Source organism: Opisthorchis viverrini, assembly GCF_000715545.1.
Source record: "Opisthorchis viverrini unplaced genomic scaffold opera_v5_116, whole genome shotgun sequence".
Classification (NCBI taxonomy): Eukaryota; Metazoa; Platyhelminthes; class Trematoda; order Opisthorchiida; family Opisthorchiidae; genus Opisthorchis; species Opisthorchis viverrini.
In genome coordinates, this window is record NW_008751772.1 from 119,117 (window position 1) to 139,217 (window position 20,101).

General features: G+C 45.4%; 3 protein-coding genes across 3 annotated transcripts in view; 2 read left to right on the forward strand and 1 right to left on the reverse strand.

Annotated features, from left to right (window-relative positions):
- T265_05867 (hypothetical protein) overlaps positions 1-2,479 on the forward strand; it is a gene marked incomplete at both ends in the record, with an annotated part of 10,611 nt that extends 8,132 nt beyond the window's left edge. Inside the window, 2 exons of the mRNA XM_009170996.1 lie at positions 1,604-1,755; positions 1,799-2,479. Of these exons, the coding sequence (XP_009169260.1) occupies positions 1,604-1,755; positions 1,799-2,479 (833 nt within the window). The remainder of the gene's footprint in view (positions 1-1,603; positions 1,756-1,798) is intronic.
- The window catches only part of T265_13894 (hypothetical protein), a gene marked incomplete at both ends in the record, with an annotated part of 69,505 nt that extends 57,198 nt beyond the window's left edge, over positions 1-12,307 (reverse strand). The window contains 2 exons of the mRNA XM_009171030.1: positions 1,792-1,927; positions 12,213-12,307. Of these exons, the coding sequence (XP_009169294.1) occupies positions 1,792-1,927; positions 12,213-12,307 (231 nt within the window). The remainder of the gene's footprint in view (positions 1-1,791; positions 1,928-12,212) is intronic.
- A 26-nt stretch (positions 12,308-12,333) lies between these two features.
- The window catches only part of T265_05868 (hypothetical protein), a gene marked incomplete at both ends in the record, with an annotated part of 17,228 nt that continues 9,460 nt past the window's right edge, over positions 12,334-20,101 (forward strand). Inside the window, one exon of the mRNA XM_009170997.1 lies at positions 12,334-12,427. Within this exon, the coding sequence (XP_009169261.1) occupies positions 12,334-12,427 (94 nt within the window). The remainder of the gene's footprint in view (positions 12,428-20,101) is intronic.

Here is a 20,101-nt window from a genome sequence, read left to right on the forward strand (position 1 = left end):
CCTCGACCGGTTTCGCCCTCCGCGCGGCTCATCAGGTAGACACGCAGTTTCTGAGTTTCCGTCAAAGAGAGATCCAGTTGTGGCTCCCGTGAAAACCAAAATGATATGCGAATGAGTGTATTTATCGAAATCAGTTCAACTCGGGTTCAATTGGAACATAAGGTCGACGGAATCGTGGTCTATGCCTAGCTGATGGGACCCAAGAAGGGTGAAACCGGTGGGCTTTGTCGAACAGTACTCAGCAAGTTGTATTCCCCTAAGCAAGTACCATTAGTCAAGACGCACGTTTCAGTAGGCATGGTGAAAAGATTGAGTGCAAATCGGCCAACGGATCTACGATTAATTCTGCCAATGTTTTACTGAATAGGAGTCAATCAATCCTGAAAAGTTGACAAGCAATGCTTCATCGTTGGTTGGCAGTGCACGCCTGACGAAACTTGGAGAATTTCGAACACGGAAACTTCCGGCTGGTGGCTGAGAACTAAAACGTTCGACCACGAACGGATGAAAAGTTGTGAGATTAGCTGTCAATTGGCGCCAATCATTCTTCAATTACAGAAACCGCATCACGTGGTCCCAGTCACATGACTAGTTCCTCGAATGAGGACGTCTCAGATGAAAATCTCGATCATATTGTGAAATTATCCTTCATCGGCGACACTACTTACAGATCGATGGTATAGTGAGGGGAATTTGGAATTTTCAAAGGAGGTTTCGTTCTTACAGCCAAGATAATCTATGCTAATCAGCCAGTCGAGATGGCGCATTTACCGACCGGACGGTCCATGGTTCGAACCCGAGATCTGCCTCTCGACTTCCCCCCTGTACAGGATTGGGCAACCTTGGGCAGTAGCCCAGCCGTCTTTCTTGCTTCAGGCGGCATGGCAGCTAGTCACCGACAGGGTGTTACAGCTGAACGGTGATCGTTTTAACTAAGGGTTCAATCACTGACCAGAAGACTGTCGGTTCAAAATAGCTGTCAGCATAGACTGGATTCAGTGACACGATGAAATCTCCATTGAGTAACTGATATTCCATCTTAGCACTTTGGTGGAGGACGATAGAACATCTTGCAGATTGCCTTACGTTTTTAACTCGGACCGAGTACCGCAGGCTCAAGTCCGATACCACTATTTCCGTGGTCGTATTGAATGTAAACGAACGATCCCGCCCAATTTTCAGACAAACTTATTCATGAGCCTACGCACTGACCCAATCAAGCATGCTTCCAAGCCTGACAGCACACTGGGAGACCCTCCTATTGTGTCCGCCTCGAACCTTTCTTTATTTCAGTTTTTCTTGATCTGGTTCAGCAGGAAACCAGAGCTGGGATCCACCTTGATCGCACACATTTACCAACTCTTCTGTTTTCCACTGCTACAAGTTCCAACTGACTTTTCCAAAAAACTAATCAATCCTCAACTGAAACTGGTCAAAAGGTTTCTGAAGACCTTTCAACAGCCTACGACCCGTTTCACGCTTCCACTTTGGCTCCATCAGATAGGTGGGTCCCCATGTTTGTGTAAATCTTACGTTCCGGTTGAACCCAAATTGTACGACATTCGCTTAATACATCGATGAAATAATGAGATGAACGCTGCAGGGTCTCCAAAACCCTGTGAAGAAAACTTTGTCGATCTGGAGTATGCAGACGACATCGTCCCAACGTTCGAAGAGGAGGGGAAGGCGCAGGTGTTTTTGGATGAACCGACCAAAGTCATCCTCTCCTGTGGTATGCACCTTGAAATTGGTAAGGTCATGCTCGTGTACGTCACTGAACACGCCACTTACGATCCAGGGAGAGGCACTGGAAGTTGTGGAGCGTTTTACGTATCTTGGAAGTTGTATTAGTTCTGATTGTAGTGTGACAGATGAGGTGAATGCACGAATCTGCAAGGCTCGGGCCGCGTTTGCTAACTTGAGACACCTATGGCGTCAGAATGGTTTATCCCTGAATCTGAAGGGACGTGTGTATCAAGCTACAGTACGGGCTGTTTTGTTGTATGGCTGTGAGACTTGGCCTATTCGAGCAGCGGACCTGAGACGTCTTCAGGTGTTCGACAATCGTTGTCTCAGAACCATAGCTCGTGTGGGTTGGTGTCAGCGAATCCGTAACGAGGCAGTTAGAAAGCGTGTTTTCGGTTGTGTAACGGGTACTTCCATTGAAGAATGTGTCCAGCACCAGAAGCTGCGTTGGTTGGGACATGTTTTACGCATGCCGAACCATCGTTTGCCGAAGAGAGTACTGTTTTCCATGCCCAATTCGGAGTGGCGTAAACAGAGAGGTGGCCAACCCATGACCTGGCAGAGGAGTATGAAGGAGATCACGAAACGCTTGGGTGCTGTCGGTGCTACTCGCCTTCCAGGATGGGGATCGCGTGATCCTCACTGTGCCTGGTTGGAGACACTACACTATATGGTTGCCAATCGATGTCAGTGGCGTTCTTGTTGTCAGTTTCTATCCAGATCGCCTGAGTGAATGTTTGGAGGTGTAGGTGCCTCGGAATGATTGTGGTAAGCTAGCACTAAGTCCCTTCCCCGTCCATCTTTACTCTTTTCTTTACAATAAGGCTTTCAATTAAATCATGGTTGTACGGCGGTGAAGCATCGGTGTTGAACACTGATGTCATGCTGCCATTGATGATGATGATGACCACTTTGTTCAGTTCAGGAGACTCAACTGAATCCCATCTTGTGATGTCCAGCTGAATGTACTGCACAAAGGCCTCGTCATAGTTCATTAGGCACGACAAACGCGATATCTCAGTACATTTTCCGTTCAACAGTCCCCACCAGTTTCAGTCTTCCCGTTCGAGTTCATCAGGTAGACGTAGTCCCCAGATGTTCTTCAGTGTTGAGAGAGATTCACGTGGCATTCATTTGGATCCCCGTTAGTCGTGTCGTCTTCTAATGTCGTTCTTCCAAACTCAAGGAAGAAGGCCTTCGCTGCGGAGTTATCTATAGAAAAATGCCAACCGACAGGTTACAGACTATTAGACAGGGAAGCAAAACTCTCATTTGCATCTTATTTGCAAAAACTGGACATCCATATTCTCCTGAATGCATCTTCTTGAACTTTCCTGGAAATTCATTGACCCCAATCATTCATCACTCAAATCCGAGCAAAGATTAAATAGCGACTCCACAAATTACGCAACAAGTCTCCCCTTTTAAGGAGACGCAAAGCGAAATTCCAAGAACAACACATACTACTGGCATGCCACATATAGATTCGTCAATCAGTTCTATATCACTCCAGTTATCTTTCTTATGGAGGTTTCGTCGTGTAGGTAAAGCCAATCTATTCAAGCAGTGTAAACCTTTGTCACCCTCATTGGTAATCATCAGCAATATGTATGTACCTCACGAAACTCCAGGTAGTTTCCAACCCGAAACCTCTAGTCTTCCAGTTTGAACATTTGGTCTTTGGGCCACGAGCTACTGCTCACAACTGTGACCAACTCGCACTTGGACAGGATACAGGGCCTTCACACATGGGATCCACATTACATATAGTGACGACTTCTTGGATGGAAGGTTTGTCATGGGTTCGAGACTGCCTGAAGTTTCGTGTGATCCGCGCTGCCCCCGATTCCCACCGAGTGCTTCGCGACTTTTCAGCATAGATTGGCTCTACTCACAGAACGAGGTCTTTCTCAAAAATTACGAACGCCTACGTTCTTGTTCCCATTTCAAACCCCACACTTACTAGTCCATGTTTTCTCTTTGTGTAACATTGTCACGAATTTGAAAAACCAGCCTACCCTCTTGGAAATACTGCGCTTGAGCAACGATACCAATGGACATCATGAGACTTGCACCATTCGGTTCGACGGTGTGCTTTAGATCTCCACCTGTTCTGCGACTCCGTACCCGTTATTCGCTTTACGCCAAACACCTACCCGCTGCTAGTCGAGTAGACTGTGTGTGTCACCTACCCATTTACCCACCTGTTGGGCCTAACTCATTCTCTCGTGATCTCCGTGTCACCACAGCGCCAATCAGAGTCACGAGAGTGGCTTCGGAAGGGAACATCGGCGCCGTCTCGTGCCTGTCAGTGACCGATTCGCGCCATGAATGTGGACAACTCACGTTTTTTCGTTCAATTTTGCCTCCTGCTGTACAAACAGCACAACAACTCCGAATGTCCGACGAGCAGTTGAAGCCATCTGGAATGGTTCAATGTGGGTATCCAGTCCAAAGTGTCCGACACGGTGTCTTTCCAACCAGTTGACCAACTCTCATCCATACCTTTACTGGTTGCCCACTAAATCGCTAAAAGTACACACCACACGTGTCCCATAATCACGTATTTGTTTTATGCTCTTACCCACTGAACTCAGTCACGTGATTCGGATAAAGGCTAAAAATAGCATTCCAAAAATAGAATGCTGAATTATCGCGGAAACGGGAAATCCCACTGGTTTGTTGTTCCGAAAATACTGGTTTCCACACTTCCTACCAGTGAGCTACGTCGATCAGCTATTTCATCCCCGAACCACATCCGGATGTGCGTATCAATGCGCCGAAGAGTTCCTACTGCCGATCCGCTGGATTTGTTTGGTCCTAGGAATCAGCAAGTAAGGAAAAGGTCATGTTGCAACATTTTATCAAAAAGACACCGTTGTTTTTTAGACAGAGAGGGCCAAATTCGATCGTTTATTAGTTATTTCATGAGATAAACAGTCACTGAGGAGAACGATAGCTCGAACCCTTAGGCGAATGAGGACTGCCGCTTCAATTCCTCAACAATCGAGCTTTTAATTCGGTAGGACAGCACTTAGTACACCAACCCCCCCCCCAACCAAATATATTGTCGTAACACTCACAAACCTACGAAGACAAACGAAATCTACTCACCAAATGAAGCACCTTGAAATGGTAGATTAAGAAACCAAACGAGATTGGAACTGATTTGAAACCCACCAACCATCAACACAACATTTTCGCGACTACATTGACCGACAAGAGCCGTTAATTGATCTCTAGTGCCTTACTGACTGGTTCTCCGTCTGCCTTAAAACCCAAACAGCTTAATAACCTGCTCATTTGTGTCAAAAGCGAAAAGTTATTAGCCTATCAACATTCAGAATTTGAACAGCAGCCATAGGACCCAAATGATTCGGAGGATGTCCTGGCATTGCTCGTACGATGAGCCAATGGTACCGCTTCCCCAAATCAAGCGAACCGGTTAAAGCGCGTGACCGGGCTGTCAATCCATACCAACCACCAATCAGAACACGCCGTACCATAGGTCGTGTAAGTGTGCGCAGTTTACGCCCACACATGCAGCTCCGTCTGTGGTTGGTCAAACGGTTCATGGACTTATGCTCCGTTGTGCTGTCAACAGAACATGTGAGGGAAAGCTGAGGTTGGAATTCAGGCGTACTACAAACGTATATCAGACATGAGTTATGCTTACCTTCGCAAACCATTCCGGTAGTCCCAAGTATGCCCCAAAGTAGGTCGGAACAATGATGACAGGTTGCAGGTTTGTGCAAGTTCTTTTTCACAAATGAATGTCCTTGAAAGGAGTCTTTCACCAGTGGCCCGCTTCTGAGTTGTGAGAGAGAACGCACGAGACGGTGGACGGGTTCAGAAAGTGGTTTCAATAGGTTTGGATATAAGCTTGTAACACACGGTAAACAAAGGTATGTCTTTCAAGTACGGTGGAAAAGTTCACTTGGAATCCCTTCACAATGCGAACTAACATCCAGGAATTCAAATGTCAGGTGGCAGCTTCAGTTTCGAGAAAACCCACCAACAGAGAGAGATTCCCTCCACTCGTGCAACTAGCAAAAGTACATAGTACTCAAATGCAAGCAAATGCTACAAAGCGACTCCAAAAATTCCGTAATAAATCTCACTTTTCAAGAGACACGAAGCGGATTCACGAGAATACATACCACTCGCATGCCCTGTCAATAGTATCCACCGTTACACTGGAATTCAGAGTGTATGGGGAATTTTTCCCAAGTAAGCTGCATGAACGCTGTAACAGTGAATTAGTGATCCATCGTGAGCGGTTGTTGCCACTATGTATTTGCAATTTACCACGTCGGTCGTGTAAGAAGATCCTGAAATGTATAGCAGAGATTGCATCCTTTAGTTGAGACCAACCTATCTCTGAGGGAGCCTCAAACCAGCCACCTTCCAGCTACTAGTTTGAACGCTTGGATCTTTTCCAGAAAAGCCCCGCCAAAAAATTAACTTTCGTCACCCAGAAAAGATTGGAAAAAGAGGATATGAAATTCGTACTTTTATTTTTTTATTGAAGAGGGTGAAATTGGGGCATGTCATTATTTTATTTGCATGAAAAGGTCGGTTTTTCGATACCTTTGCCTCCAAACGGACTCACACAAGTGGCTGTACATTAAAAGATCGGTGTGTGCCACATTGGCGTTTATTCTTCATGTTTTAGACTTGCCAAAGTGCTTCGATGGTTTGTGTGTGAGCTCCGATCGTTGGATCCACAAAGTTCTCCGTATGATTAACCGTTTCATGAGTACAATTCATGTCAATCATCGTTTCAACTCCTTGGTATTATGCCCACATATCGGAGATGATGATTGAGCGGGGAGCGATGCAGGCCTGGATTGTGTCCATCAAAGTGGCCGCAGTTCGATCTGGCACTGCATATATGAACATCTCTTTAGTTTCCCGGCAGATCCCTCCGAAAATCCACTGCTGGGGGAACACTCGCCCTGCTTGGTTTCTACGGTATGAAGAGTAGAATTACTATCCCAAACTCCATTCTAGACCGCCCCAGCCAGTTTCCTTTCGAAGACCGATTTCTTGTCGACACTGTCGGGCATTACACCTCTACCTGTCAGGAACAGCTGAAAGTTGCTCGTTAGCTTGTTCGCTGAGCTGAGCAATTAGGTTTCAAACGTTTCATCACCAATCGAACTGACATCACCAGTGCGTAGTGGTGGGTTAGTGGTTGAAAGTATCATTTGGTGGCCACAAACGTTGGCATAAACGTTGCTGATGGATCACTTCGTGACTTTTGCAAAAAAGGTATTGGCGTCTCCTTGTGATGAACGAGAGTTGAAAGCGTCAGGAAGTTTATTTAAGGTTGTACGTCCGACCGGATAAAATTTCGCACAAAATAAGCCTAGGTGCGGATAAGGAATTGTTTTCATCAAAAATAAGTCAAAGCTGTGTGCGTACACTAAATTGTAGCTGGCAGAAAGTGGCGGTGCTTAGCTTTTCGCACACACACTTTTTGCATTAATGGCGGGGCTTATCTGGAAAAGATCCGGTAGCTCTGTGGTTTTCACACTCTAGATCGTATTGGGTCACGTGAGATAATTCCAAACAAACTAGCTTGTATTGTATAGTGAGTAGTAGTCACTCAAAGAGTCAGTCTATCAGCGCGTGACCACGTGACGCCGTTTCCGTAATTGGAGGATGAGTGGCGTTATAGCTTGTCCAACTGCGAGTTAATCGCACTGCTGATCAACCAATCATGGTCAAACGGCCGGCCCGTTGTGGATTCGAGACCGCCTGGGTTGTCATCAGAGAGTGTTGACGATGAAATAGTCTTATAGAATGGATTAGCTTCAAAAAATCGACGACGTATGTGGATTAACGCGCAACAAAATCACACTGACTTAGTCTAGGATGCCTCATTGTCGGGTCAAAGAAAGTGTTGACCTCGAACATGTTCTTACTGTTTCGAGAAATACACTCATTTGAATCATGAGGCGGCCTGTGTGCAGCACATTCAGCTGGAGGACATCATAAACGAGAGATTCAATTGAGTCTCCCGTGAAGACCAAATTGATTTTCAGGTGAGCGTATTTCTCGAAAACAGTCCAATTTTGGTTCGAGTAGATCATAAGGTTGACGGAAACTGTGCGCCTACCTGATGAGCCCGAAGTGGAAGGGCTAAACCGGTCGTGGGCTCTCGAAGAGTTTTCACAAACCTTGTGAGTAGTTTCCTTTAGGAAAAGATCCGAACACTTTACCGTTCGGTAGTTGTCGAGGGTTCAAATTGGCGTTCCATATATCAACTCTGGAGAGGAATCTCGAGAGAACGCAACAAAGCAGTTGCTTAGGGGAGATGACCTCCTCCAAAACAGCCTTAACTTTCTGAAGAAGTTTCAAGAAACTAACCAATTTCTTTCACTCCTGAGAGACAGTTTTTTAGACGTTTGCCCACCATCGTGACTGCATAAACATATTTCGTATCCACTTTGGTATATTGGCCTTGCTGCATCGAAGCCGTACATTTCCACCGGCGTATCGAACCGTCTCTCTACACAACGTCACACCGACAATTAAACATCGACTGGTGACGATGAAGTGGGCAAACACTGTATGACAGTCTCGGGTGATGCCTCAGTTTGATCGTACGCATTGCAATAGTCAAGTTCGGGATGGCTCAGTGGTTAGGGCACAAACTTACTAACCGGTTGGTCCGTGATTTGAACCCGACCCCAGAATCTCGACTGCTGTTGTCCAGGCTTGAGCCGTCCCGACATCATCTTCGTTCACGTGCATCTCGGGTGGTGGGGCTAGGCACCGGAAAGGTGCTGCAGTTGATCGACTATTATTACTCGACAAATGCACTCATTTGCATACCATTTTGGTCTTCACGTGGGACTTACTTCAGACCTGACTGATTTATGATGTTCTCCTTCGATTGAATGTGCTGCATCAGCCCGCTTCCCGATTCACTAGGTGGTGTATTCGATAAATCGCAATACGTTGTATACACGTAGCACACCACTGACAAGGTTACTGAAAACTCTTAAACAGCCCATGACTGGGAATACACTCATTTGCAAATCAATTAGGTTTTCAAGACAGACTCCTTTATGATATTCAATTGAGTCTCTCGTGAAAACCAAATTGATTTGCGAATGAGTGTATTTCTCGAAAACAGTCCAATTTGAGTTCAATTAGATCATAAGGTTGACGGAAACTCGGAGACAGCGCCTACCTGATGGGCCCCAAGAAGGGCGAAACCGATCGTGGGCTGTTGAAGAGTTTTCAGCAACCTTGTGAGTAGTTTCCTCTATGAAAAAGCCCATGACTGGCCTCCACATCAGGCACATCGGGTAAGACCAGTCCTCAAGTTTTCTCCAACCTTATGTTCTACTTAAACTCACAGTGAACATCATAAAAGCGATAGATCTAGCTGAATCCAGCTGAGTCTCACGTGAAAAAGGCGAATAGGTAGTTGTCTAATTTTATACGATTTTTCGCAGTGTAGATTCGTTTCGCTGAACAACTACTGACCAAACGAATGCCCAGCATGCGTACATGTATGTCCGAAACGGACATTTGGGTCAGCAGAGGTTGGTTTTCTGGGTGTCTGCGCATTGCAGATAACCCACAAGCGGTTTGCGTGTAGCTGTGTGTGGTGTTCCTTCCAAGACCGTGGTACCGATGCTAAAGGAATAAAATCAATGGACAATCACGCACCGGCCTCATCCATCAAATCTTTCAAGCCTGAGTGAGATCCCCCTGGATAAATAGCATGACAATGTTTTCCGAAGGATTCCCGTTCCCGCGGCCTTCAGAGTGTGTGTGTGTGCCCACTCAGGCAGCAAACCAGTCGGACTACAACTGGCACTGTGATCCCGTAGAATGACAGTACTGATTAGGAATACGAGAAGCCTTATTCTCGGAAAATGTAGTCTAGGAATGAGAGAAAGATATGCAGGTAATTCGATGGCGCTTTCACGCTGGTTTAGACTGGGTATTGTTGTCAGATATGACTCCTAATTCGTACGCAAGTTGCGCAGATCCAGGTAGCTGTCGTTGTGATCACCATCGTAAGACCGATTCGAATGATACGCTTGCGTTCGTCGCTAGATGTGTCGCGTGTCAGAACTCTTCTGACTTGTGAATGCCGTGGTTCGCCATTCCCATTTGTCAAGTGTTGTTGTATAAACAAATAACGATCCTAGTGGATACTACTGATGAGGCGTGCGAGTAATATGCTTTCTCGTAACTCCACTTCGCGTCTATCGGATCTTTTTGCTCAGGTTAGGTGTTTTCACCCTGAACCGGAAGATCGGAAGCTCTTATATCCATTTGGTGAGTACCAATCAAGACGATAGACGAGATAAATTACTGTTCTGGAACGGACACCCGTGGGTCAGGAACGATTTGGAACAGTTCCCTCTCCATGTGGCATACGAGATCGATACTGGATCGTGATCTGTCCAAGTCTAGCAGCAGATCGCAGATGGAGAGTTTCTGGAGCCGACTGATCCTTCCAGATGCTGATTCAAGGTACAAGGACTGGCAGTCGGACAACTAGTGAATCAACAGCGATTGCCAAACATTTCAACGACTATTTCTGGAAAAACGGATGGATATTTTTCTCTGTGTAGTCCCCCGATGAATGGGCATTTTGGTCATGTGTTTATAGACCGTTTCATCTGGAAAAGTTATTCGAGCGAGTGGACGAACTCGACCAGAAAACCGTGTGGTGAACCAGGAACCATAAAAGAAATACAGTTCTATTTTTTCGTCAAGAATATCGATGATTAGCAAGCATCTCAGCTTCCCTTGAAAGACGAGAGTACAGAATAAAGCCGGTGTGATTTGGTTTCCTCCCGGTGAATGTTACTTCCAGCTTGTGAGTAGTAAGGATATACTGATATTTCACTAGCAAATGTTTCCCACTACTTTTCCATCGCCATCGATTTCAAACGAAGACTTCGGGACCCATTTCTATATAGCATAGTTTCTTCCTTTCCAGAACGAAACACAAAGCGGTGCTTTTCCGGAGGTCCTCACAGAGGGTCCTGGTGGAAGGTGATTGTGGTCCCGAGTCAAAAAGGTTATCATGATGCTTCAAAGCTGTGATACAGTACACTGTCAGATTTCCAACCTGTTTGTCTATAGTAGCCAATGAGTAGGTGCTTTTTTGCCGCAATATCGATCAGCTATAGGCCCTGGTTCAAGGTCAAACTTCAGGGCCCAACTCGACAATCAATCGGCTTTTTGTGGGCGTGGCTTGTGTCTGGATTTCATTCCAGAACCGTGTTTCTGATGTAAAAACCTCGTGGGGACGAAGTTCCGCTTGTTCATTTGACAAATGTCTAGCATTTATTGAAAAGGGCACAAGTTCGAAAGTTAGGTGGGATGATCTTTTTGTACAAATTCTAAGGGAACAAATGATTTGGCGAGCTGACCTGAAAATTTATGAACGGTGAGTGTGTTCAAAAGGCGAATAATTTCGCTTCGAATCACGTGATCGCAGTGTGGAAGAGATGGCTTTTTCGGAATTCAAAGCTTCAAGTTCCAGATCACAAAATGCTGGAATGTCAGACATTTTTCTTTGGGTCTTGGAACAGAACATAGACGGACGAACAATTATATCATGGTCGCTAACGTCGCCAGAGTATTAATAGAAATACTACCAATAGTAAAAATAAGCACTCCTGGCAGCACCAGCGTGGAACTTTGATGCATCACTGCAATACAACATCGTCAGTTTACTTAAAGAAAGTCACATAACCGAGATGAGAAAGGCGGAATATGCAGTGGGGCCTAATGCTAACCCGACGCAAACATCCGAGATGCACATATCTCCAACATTCAGTCAAATAACTGACATCAGTTATACGCCATCATTATGAGCTTGAGAAAAAACTCAGTGGCTACGTCGCGGACTTACTGATTGGAAGGGGCGTGGTTCGAACCCGACCTTGCAGGCAGTACCTCGGCCCCCGTGCTTCCTTCGTGTGGTAAGGCAGCTAAGTACGAGAGTGGAGTCTATTATTTTATTCCTCATCAGTTTCAGTGTATCGCATTGAAACCAATTCTTTTGTAGGCAAAGATTCATCGCAATAACATAAGTCGTTCCCCGCTATTTACAAAATACCAGAGGCGGAAACATCTCACGAGTTACACGGATGTTCTTCTGGGGAGTGGTCGGTCGATCAAATGACATACGACGTATGATTGCAGAGTGGGTGTTCCTGTATTCTGCGGGCGTTCAAGTCTATCACACAATTTAACACCCGGATGGTAGTTTACTCAGACCTCCACCCGGAAGATATCCCCTAACACGCCCCACCGACGATCCTCAGTCGGAACCAAAGAACAGATTCACAATGACTTTCGGAGTTCAACTAGATTGACACTCAGATATCGATGTGGTGCGCCCTTATCGACCACTGGATCCGCATTCCTGAACCATAACGCTGGCAGAAAACGAGGAACGAACAGGGGACACAACTTACCTTGAATAACCAGAGTAGTTCTCATCCTCATCATCGTTTACCGACTCTACCGAGGCCGGTGGGTCTGTTTCCGTGTCCAAAACTATGTTGTCCATAGTAATGGATTGAACAGGGCTGTCACATGACCGCGGAAATCAGCGCATCCACACAGTACTATCTGTCCACCACCGTTTCAGAGGAGATGCGACCAAAGAGGGAGCAAGTGGATGTGCGCGGTATGCGGCCAAACAGCTGTAGAAGGATCCGAAAAAAAAAGCTGTTAGAAAGGCGGTAGGTCAATTTTTGTGGTTTATTAGGGGAAGCACGTTTGGGATAAAACAGTCAGCCACAGGTGTCCCTATTCAGTGAGTGAGTTGTACTAATTTCGCTTTTCCGAGAACACGAGTAGTTCCTGTCTGCAGCTTTATAAATAGAAGTCTTGAAAATAGGGGTCTGTTGTACTGAACAGTGATCAGATATGACAGTCTTTAGAAAAAATCTGAGTGAGAATGCAGAGAAGAAAACAGCAAGAGATCATAGGATTCTCAGCCCCCTGTACAGGTCTTAGTGGATTTTAGTATGCCGGTATTTGTGTCGCTTTGTAAAGTGCACAACACTTGCCCCAAAGCTGATATCAGTAAGCAGTTAGTCGGTTTTCCGTACACCAGGGTTGCTCTGTGGACCTGAGGATAGCGAGAAGTCACAGGTTGAAAAGAGTCCGTGTAAATTCATGAAATATTGCTGATACGTTACGACAAAGTGGATGAAAAATGTCATTTCTAGGGACTGTTTTGTGACTCCAGAACGTTTCAGACATCCTCAAGAGGCATGAAAAGCATTTTTAATCAAAGGATGATACTACTTGACTGTCGAGGGTGGAGGGTACAAAGCTGTAGTTCGACTTGTTCCAACTTGTGGATCGGAGACGTGACTACTTTTTGTGGGAGACCCACGAATATCGTCGGCGCCGCCAAACAATAGCTTGGATCCGGTAGGGACATCAGATCGTTGATGCTCCGGTACACCAAAAGGTTTTCAGGAAAGCTAACTCCCCATCAGTAGATCAGCTGGTCACACTCTGCGGATTACACTGGTTAGGCCATGTGTACCAGTACTGTGAGAATAAACCGGATGCCTTGTTTTGTAATATCGATCTAGAGGATATGTCTAGTAATTTGGAGCAGGTCAATGATACATCACACCGGCCCGCACCCTTACACATGAATTACAAGACCCTCACACACAGCTACTCACCATGAGTGACTTCGTTCCCCCTAGGTAGGAAATACACCTTCTCATTAAAGGCCGGTGTCATGTCATCACCGAAGATTACTGTAGTATTCAGTCATGTTATAGTGCCCACACGATTTCAAACCGATCAGGTACCGTCCGCGCCTCACCTACTATCGAAAAACGAAGAAATAACGACCGAAGTTACCGACACGATCACGTCTTCCGACAAGGTGCGAATTGTAACCTAATTGAGGGACCCCCTTTCATCCGACACCATCCACTTGCTAATTTCCCACACGTAAGATCATTTGTGCCGTCCAGCCGTTCGAATCTTTCTGACAGTTTTACAGGAAGTGACACGAGGAATGACTCGCAACCGAAATCGGATAACCATCGCCCTATCGAAACGCCGTGTGAGGAATGCGTGGCGACCTTTTTGGTCTTGTCTATTCAGTCTAGTTGGTATCAGAGAGGTACATCAGTAAATTCCACACTACCCTACTTTATCAGGAGCTTTCCAAAGTGTTGAGTGAACACAGCATGTCCTTCGGAAGACCCTGGTAGCCAGCACTACCAATAGGTTCCACAGTCGTGTAAGGTCGAGCCGTAATAAATGAATAGTTTGACAGCTGTAAGAACAACACAGGCATGACACGTAAGTATAGGAGTGAAGGTCATTTACGTTGCTGTTGCGCCAACTTCAGCACTCGCCAAAAACACATGAAGCAAAAACCTAACAGTGTAACTGACCCCACAGTTTATTGGATTGTTTGTTCTTCCCAGAACATGGATTTTGCTCCACTACCTCAGGATGTATCCTACTTTTCTACCACATAGTAACTGGGCAGACTTTGGGAGTCTTTGAAATCTCAAGCAAGTTTGCATGATCGGTGGGAACCAATAGCCTTCCGAATGGCGTTAACTCTCCATTGGAGTACAGCTGTGAGTTTATGGCATTCAAACGACCACGCATCTTAAGATCAACAGCAAAAGTGAGCAGAGGGCAGCCGCTTGATAGACTGGTTATGCAGAATTTCCGAACAATAGTGCAGCTGGGCGCTCCTCAGGCAGATTTGACTCCTAGATCGCCGTCCGCAGATTCACGTACAAGGTTCTAGCTGAAGTAGATGGAGTTCACGAAATGCCTGAGAGCTGGATAGTTGAGTAATTATACACTCTCCTAGACTTGGTCTTTGTGTTCGTCCGCGCGTTGACCCAGGCCAGATTTGTAGCTTGGGCGACCTGGACTCAAGGCAAACTCTACGTTTTGACGACGCAATTGACGAACGGAATTCTGTCAGATAATGTTGGTGTCCATCTCATATTGATGCTCGCTAGATTAGTTTTCCTGAAAAGATTCCCGAACGATGGATATGGATCCAAGTAGAGCATCATGCGGGCACTTTGTACCCTGCTGTGGGTCAATGAGGAGTCCTAGGTACAAAGACCACCGTAGGTATCCATAGATATCCAGAAAAAGTAATGTTTCGTTTGTTGTGTGATGAATATAACTTCCTGATGATGAGCAGAAAAGTTGTAAGCGTGGCACAATCTAGTAGTGGTCGAAATTAACCGAAAACCAAGCTTCACAAACACAGACTTTTTCCTTCCATGCTTGAGGATGGGACGAGTGCAGCGAACTGTAACTCATAGAACAAACCAATGTTTGGACTTATGCCAGAAATTGCTGTCTTGTGGCTAGACTTCTGAGCCAACCCTTGACTTGGCAGAGGAGTATGAAGGAGATCACGAAACACCTGGGTGCTGTCAGTGCTACTCGCCTTCCGGGACGGCGATCGCGTGATCCTCACTGTGCCTGGTTGGAGACACTACAAGATATGGCTGCCAACCGATGTCAGTGGCGTTCTTGTTGTCAGTTTCTATCAAGAATGCTTGAAGGAGCGTCTGGAGGTATGATTGTAATAAGCTGGCACTGTGTCCCTTTCCCGTCCACCTGTACTCTTTTCTTTACAACGAGGCTTTCAATTAAATCATAGTTGTACGGCGGTGAAGCATCGGCGTTGAACATTGATGTCATGCTGTCGATGACGGTGATGATGAGGCTTCTGAGCCAAGGACTTTGGTTGAGAACTTTTCTTATCTAAACATAGGTGCTACCGTAGCGTCCCAACTCACGTACAACCATGATAGGTCACAACATGCCACATCAACTGTCACGTGACGAGAGCTGCGTAACGTTATTTGCTGCATAATTGGGATGGATAAACAGAAATTTTCGAGTTCGTAGCTTCCTCAATTATTCTTTCTTAACTGGTCCAACTCCTGAACATCCTGGTTGTAAGCACGTCCGCCAAGTGCTAGAGAACGGTCTGACCGCAAGCAAACACACAAAGCCGCCAAAATGGGTCTAATAAGTTGAAATATAGAGGAAAATGTTGGTAGCTCAGGTAGCGCAGATGGTCGTTGGCTTGTTCGCTGAGCTGTGAAAGTTGATTTCAAACGTTCCATTACCATTCGAGGTGACATCATCAGTGCGCTAAGCGCCCCACTAAGCACTTTAATAACCCGCTGATTATGTCACCTCGATTAGTGATGAAATGTTCGCAATAAAATTGCCCAGATCAGCGAACAAACCAAAGACCATAAGCTGAACTCTTTTAGTCATACCGTTAATCAACCACTAGTCAAACCGGCTAAACAGAGGCTCTTACAGGCAATCCCAAACTTTTATCAGTCTCCGTTTGCACCATTTATGAAACTCCAAAAAAGCTCCAGACAGAATTATTGAGCTCACACATATCTCGTCACCTAGATGCCACTTCACGTAGTTCTTCAACTTCTGTATCTGGTCACATCGGCGCTAGCATCGGTCACAGCCACCGAAGTGGAGTTTTGCTGCGGCAATCGTCAGTCGTAATCACTTCCACAAAGTCTAACACCGCTTAGAAAAAACAGCGCTTTGTTTGTAGTTAGACGCCAAATATGTATGGCTCTGATTCAGAGACGACACTTTCAATCGAGAAATAAATTCCTAAACTCTGGAGACTCCAACACAAAGTCAGGGCGCTTCAATTTAGATGAGGCTAGACTTGGTGACATCTTTAGTTAGCACAAGCTTGACATATCCTAGGCCTTCGCAATGACCATCACTTACTTTTAAACGGTTTGGTTTTAAACTGTTTGGGTGCTAACTTACCGTCTTATGAATGTTGACAGTCATAAAGCCAAGTGCTTACACTGCTATTAGCTACCACTGATGAGGCCTTTTATGCAACTTCTGGTGATAGAGTGCATATGGCGGATCGGGTAAAGCTCCGGTCCGGGGTAGAGTTTCAATAAATCTCTCCGGTGAGATAAATGGTCAAACTCTCCCAAAGCAATAAACGCCTTTGGTACCAGTAATGAAGCAAACTTGTAGAAACCAACTGCGTTTTGCTTTGCAGCTTCCCCAAATGGCGGTAGTTGTAACTAGGAGAAGATTACTGCCAAACATAATGCTGAAAACTCAGCTTGCTTCGAAAGTCGCACAAGCTGACTACTAGATCTTAATCCTGCCACTGCTAGCCCGTATCTCAAGCGCCACATTCATAATAATCGTTCAGTTGTAGCACCTTTTTGGTTCCTAGCTGCCATACCACCCGGAGGAAGCACGAGGGCTGCGATACTGCCAGGTTGCCCAAGCCTAAGCAGGGAAAGTCGAGATACAGAGGTCGGATTTGAACCACGAACCTTCCAGTCAGTAAATATTGCAAGCCACACAAGCCTTTGCGAATATGGATGGATGGATGACACACAGACTACTGTTTACACGCATCCACCAAAATAAATTAAAGTATAACAGTCGTTCAGCCGTGGCCGCATAGCTGTCGTGAAACTCAACGGTTAGGGTACTGCTATATTGTCCAAAAACTAGATGGGGGCAATCAAAAAACCGGTATTGTGTTCGAATTACGGACCAACCGACTTGTAGCTTCGCTCCTTGGCCGTTGAGCCATATTATGCCATATTCATTCATTGCCATGATTCAGCTAAATGCAGGGTCACACAAATCTTTTATGTGGACATCAGGTATAGTGAGCCTAGAGCACCGAAAATAAGAGGGGTAATATGTCAGCAAATTCAAGAAAGCTGTTTCCGCCAATCCTCAAACGAGAACAAAGGCACACTTGCGAGACCACTTCATCTGTGGTCCTTTGTGTCAGTGATCATCAGAAAACCGTTTCAGAGGAACTAAAACCTGGTTATCAGGATCAAATTCTAAGGAATACTGGTAGATCTGCACTTTATGGAAGACATTGCTTATTTATAGATCGTAAGTCCACAACGTCTATTTTACATGGGATCTCGGAGGCGTTCTATGCTTTCATAGATGTTCCGCGTAGGCTTTTAATTTATCTTTCAAGATTTTTCACTCTCTATGTGCTCCTTTGGAAATCCTATATTAGGTAAGTTTACGTTTGCTAGGCGATTAATCTAGCAAACTGTATAAGCCTTTGCCGCAATGTGCCACAAACCAAGACATACATCAGAATCACTTGGAAACGTGCTTCAATTTCGGCATCAGAAAGTAATTACATTGAGGCTGAAGAATAATGTGCACAATGAAACTTAGCATAGACTGCACCAGAAGTCTATATGGTTAGGGAAACTGACCGAAAAATCTCGAGAACTGACCATCGATGCCATGGCGGCACCACTGATACGTGCTCAGAGTAAAATGTTGCGTAGACGGATGTTTGCTGATAAATAACAATTGCCAAAGCAGTGGATGAAGACTGAAGAATGGGGTGGTTTAGACATGTACTACACATATACCAAAGAACACCGCCTTTTGGTTCTTCTGGCGGAAGGGGTGCAATCCATAACACATTGAGTTAGAATAAAAGTGGCAAAATAATGTTAGAGCTTCGCGCTGTCTATGCGTGATTGTCCCGCCGCTCCGTGCTGGGAAAGGTGATAGAACGCGGCAAGAAGGCAGTGTACGCTAGGTATGAATTGAGTGTGTTACACAAAATAACCTGGCTAAGCCTCACTGATAGCGTTTTTCTTTGACCTTCAATCCACGGCTTTCATCCCGTTGAGATCGCAGTACGTAGACAGCTTGATCCTGCTGGTTTTATATAGGGACACAGGACCGTTTGTGCTGAGTTTCCAACATTTCATTTTTTTGTCATCTTCGGTGTTGCATAATTTCCTGATAAGCAAATAAGCGTCCGTAATTTCCATAAACCGTAATGTACCATTTCTGAGAGAGGTATCTTAGCGTTTGGAGCACGAAAAGTACTGAGACCATTAACAGAACTGTAAGCTCCATGGTTTTAGAGGCAAGCTCACAAGTGTATTCATATAGCGCTCCCTTTTGCTACGCAAAGTATTTGATCCACACTTGAAATTTTGCAACCTGCACTTTACCAGACAAGTGGAGGGCATCGCCGAATTCACAGTCAGTCAGTTGGTATCTCGTTGGAAAACAGCCACATTTTCAAGAGGATGGACTTCGTTGCTAGTCTTCACACCATAAACACACCAACCAGTATGAATATACTCTGGTTGGTAAGATACTGATCAAAGGTTAACCATCTGGTACAGAAGATATTCACCAAATCCACGCAGTATCAGTCGCAACTGTTGAACTCAATCGATTGCCTCGTCACATCCTATGAGGGATGTATGGGTTCATATGGCAAAAATGCGCATTCGATGAAGACAGTAGGAAGTTTTAGATAATAATCTTGTGTTCTTTGTGATTGTTGCTTGGTTTCCAGCTAATCAGTGGGTAGCATGGGCAACAGGTAATTCAAATGACTGGAATTTTCACCAGAGAATATTCAGACTTTGATCATCCTTTGCAATCTTCTGTTCATCAGTGGTGCGTTACAAGGTGGAGAAAGTGATCCTCCGACGAGAACATCTGCTTTAGTTCGGTAGGGCTGGGTTTAGCTGGACTGATCAGTGAGCTACATCCGTAGCACATGGGATCAAAGCAAACGAGTGGATTAGACATGGCCTTCAGTGTATTCGTTATTACTGAGGAGGTCCGCATGGCTTCATCAGATCAACCTCAAACACTGAACAGTGGCCGGGCCAGACTGAAGGTCGGACATTTATCCGACCTGCTAACCGTAGTGCTCTAGTACCGGATAATCAAGGCAAGAAGTGTACATCTAACCGCCAGATGGCGCGGTATATTGAATTTCAAAGTGGTCTTGCTGCTCGGTAATATATCCGCTGTGGCAAAGGGGCCTATAATAGCTGGGAAAGATGCGACCAATGGCATGGGAGCCTTTGTATACACCACGTTCCTTATGAATAGCAACCAAGCGGGATCTGTACAGCTAAGCGTGGTGACCTCAAGTTCCGTGTTACTGGGCGATATGGGTGTGCATTGGATCGATTCTTCAAGAATAACGACACCGTAGTGATAGTGACATGGCCAACCGAGACAGTTGCCTCTAACGTAGACTACTTCGTCTCCAAGTTGAAACGTTCACGTATCCAACCTGGTAACCAATATCCACCAATAAAAGGCTAACCCAGACTGACATCAATCCCATCATTTAGAGCATAAGATCAAGACCTTAGTTATCCACCCATTACTGGATCTTGCCTGTCTTCCGAATGCTCCTGATAATGGCGCGAATGGAACAATTTTTTCTCGATTGACACTTCAATGCACTTGTTGGATGCCTTGAAACATCCTACAAGAAGAGAAAATT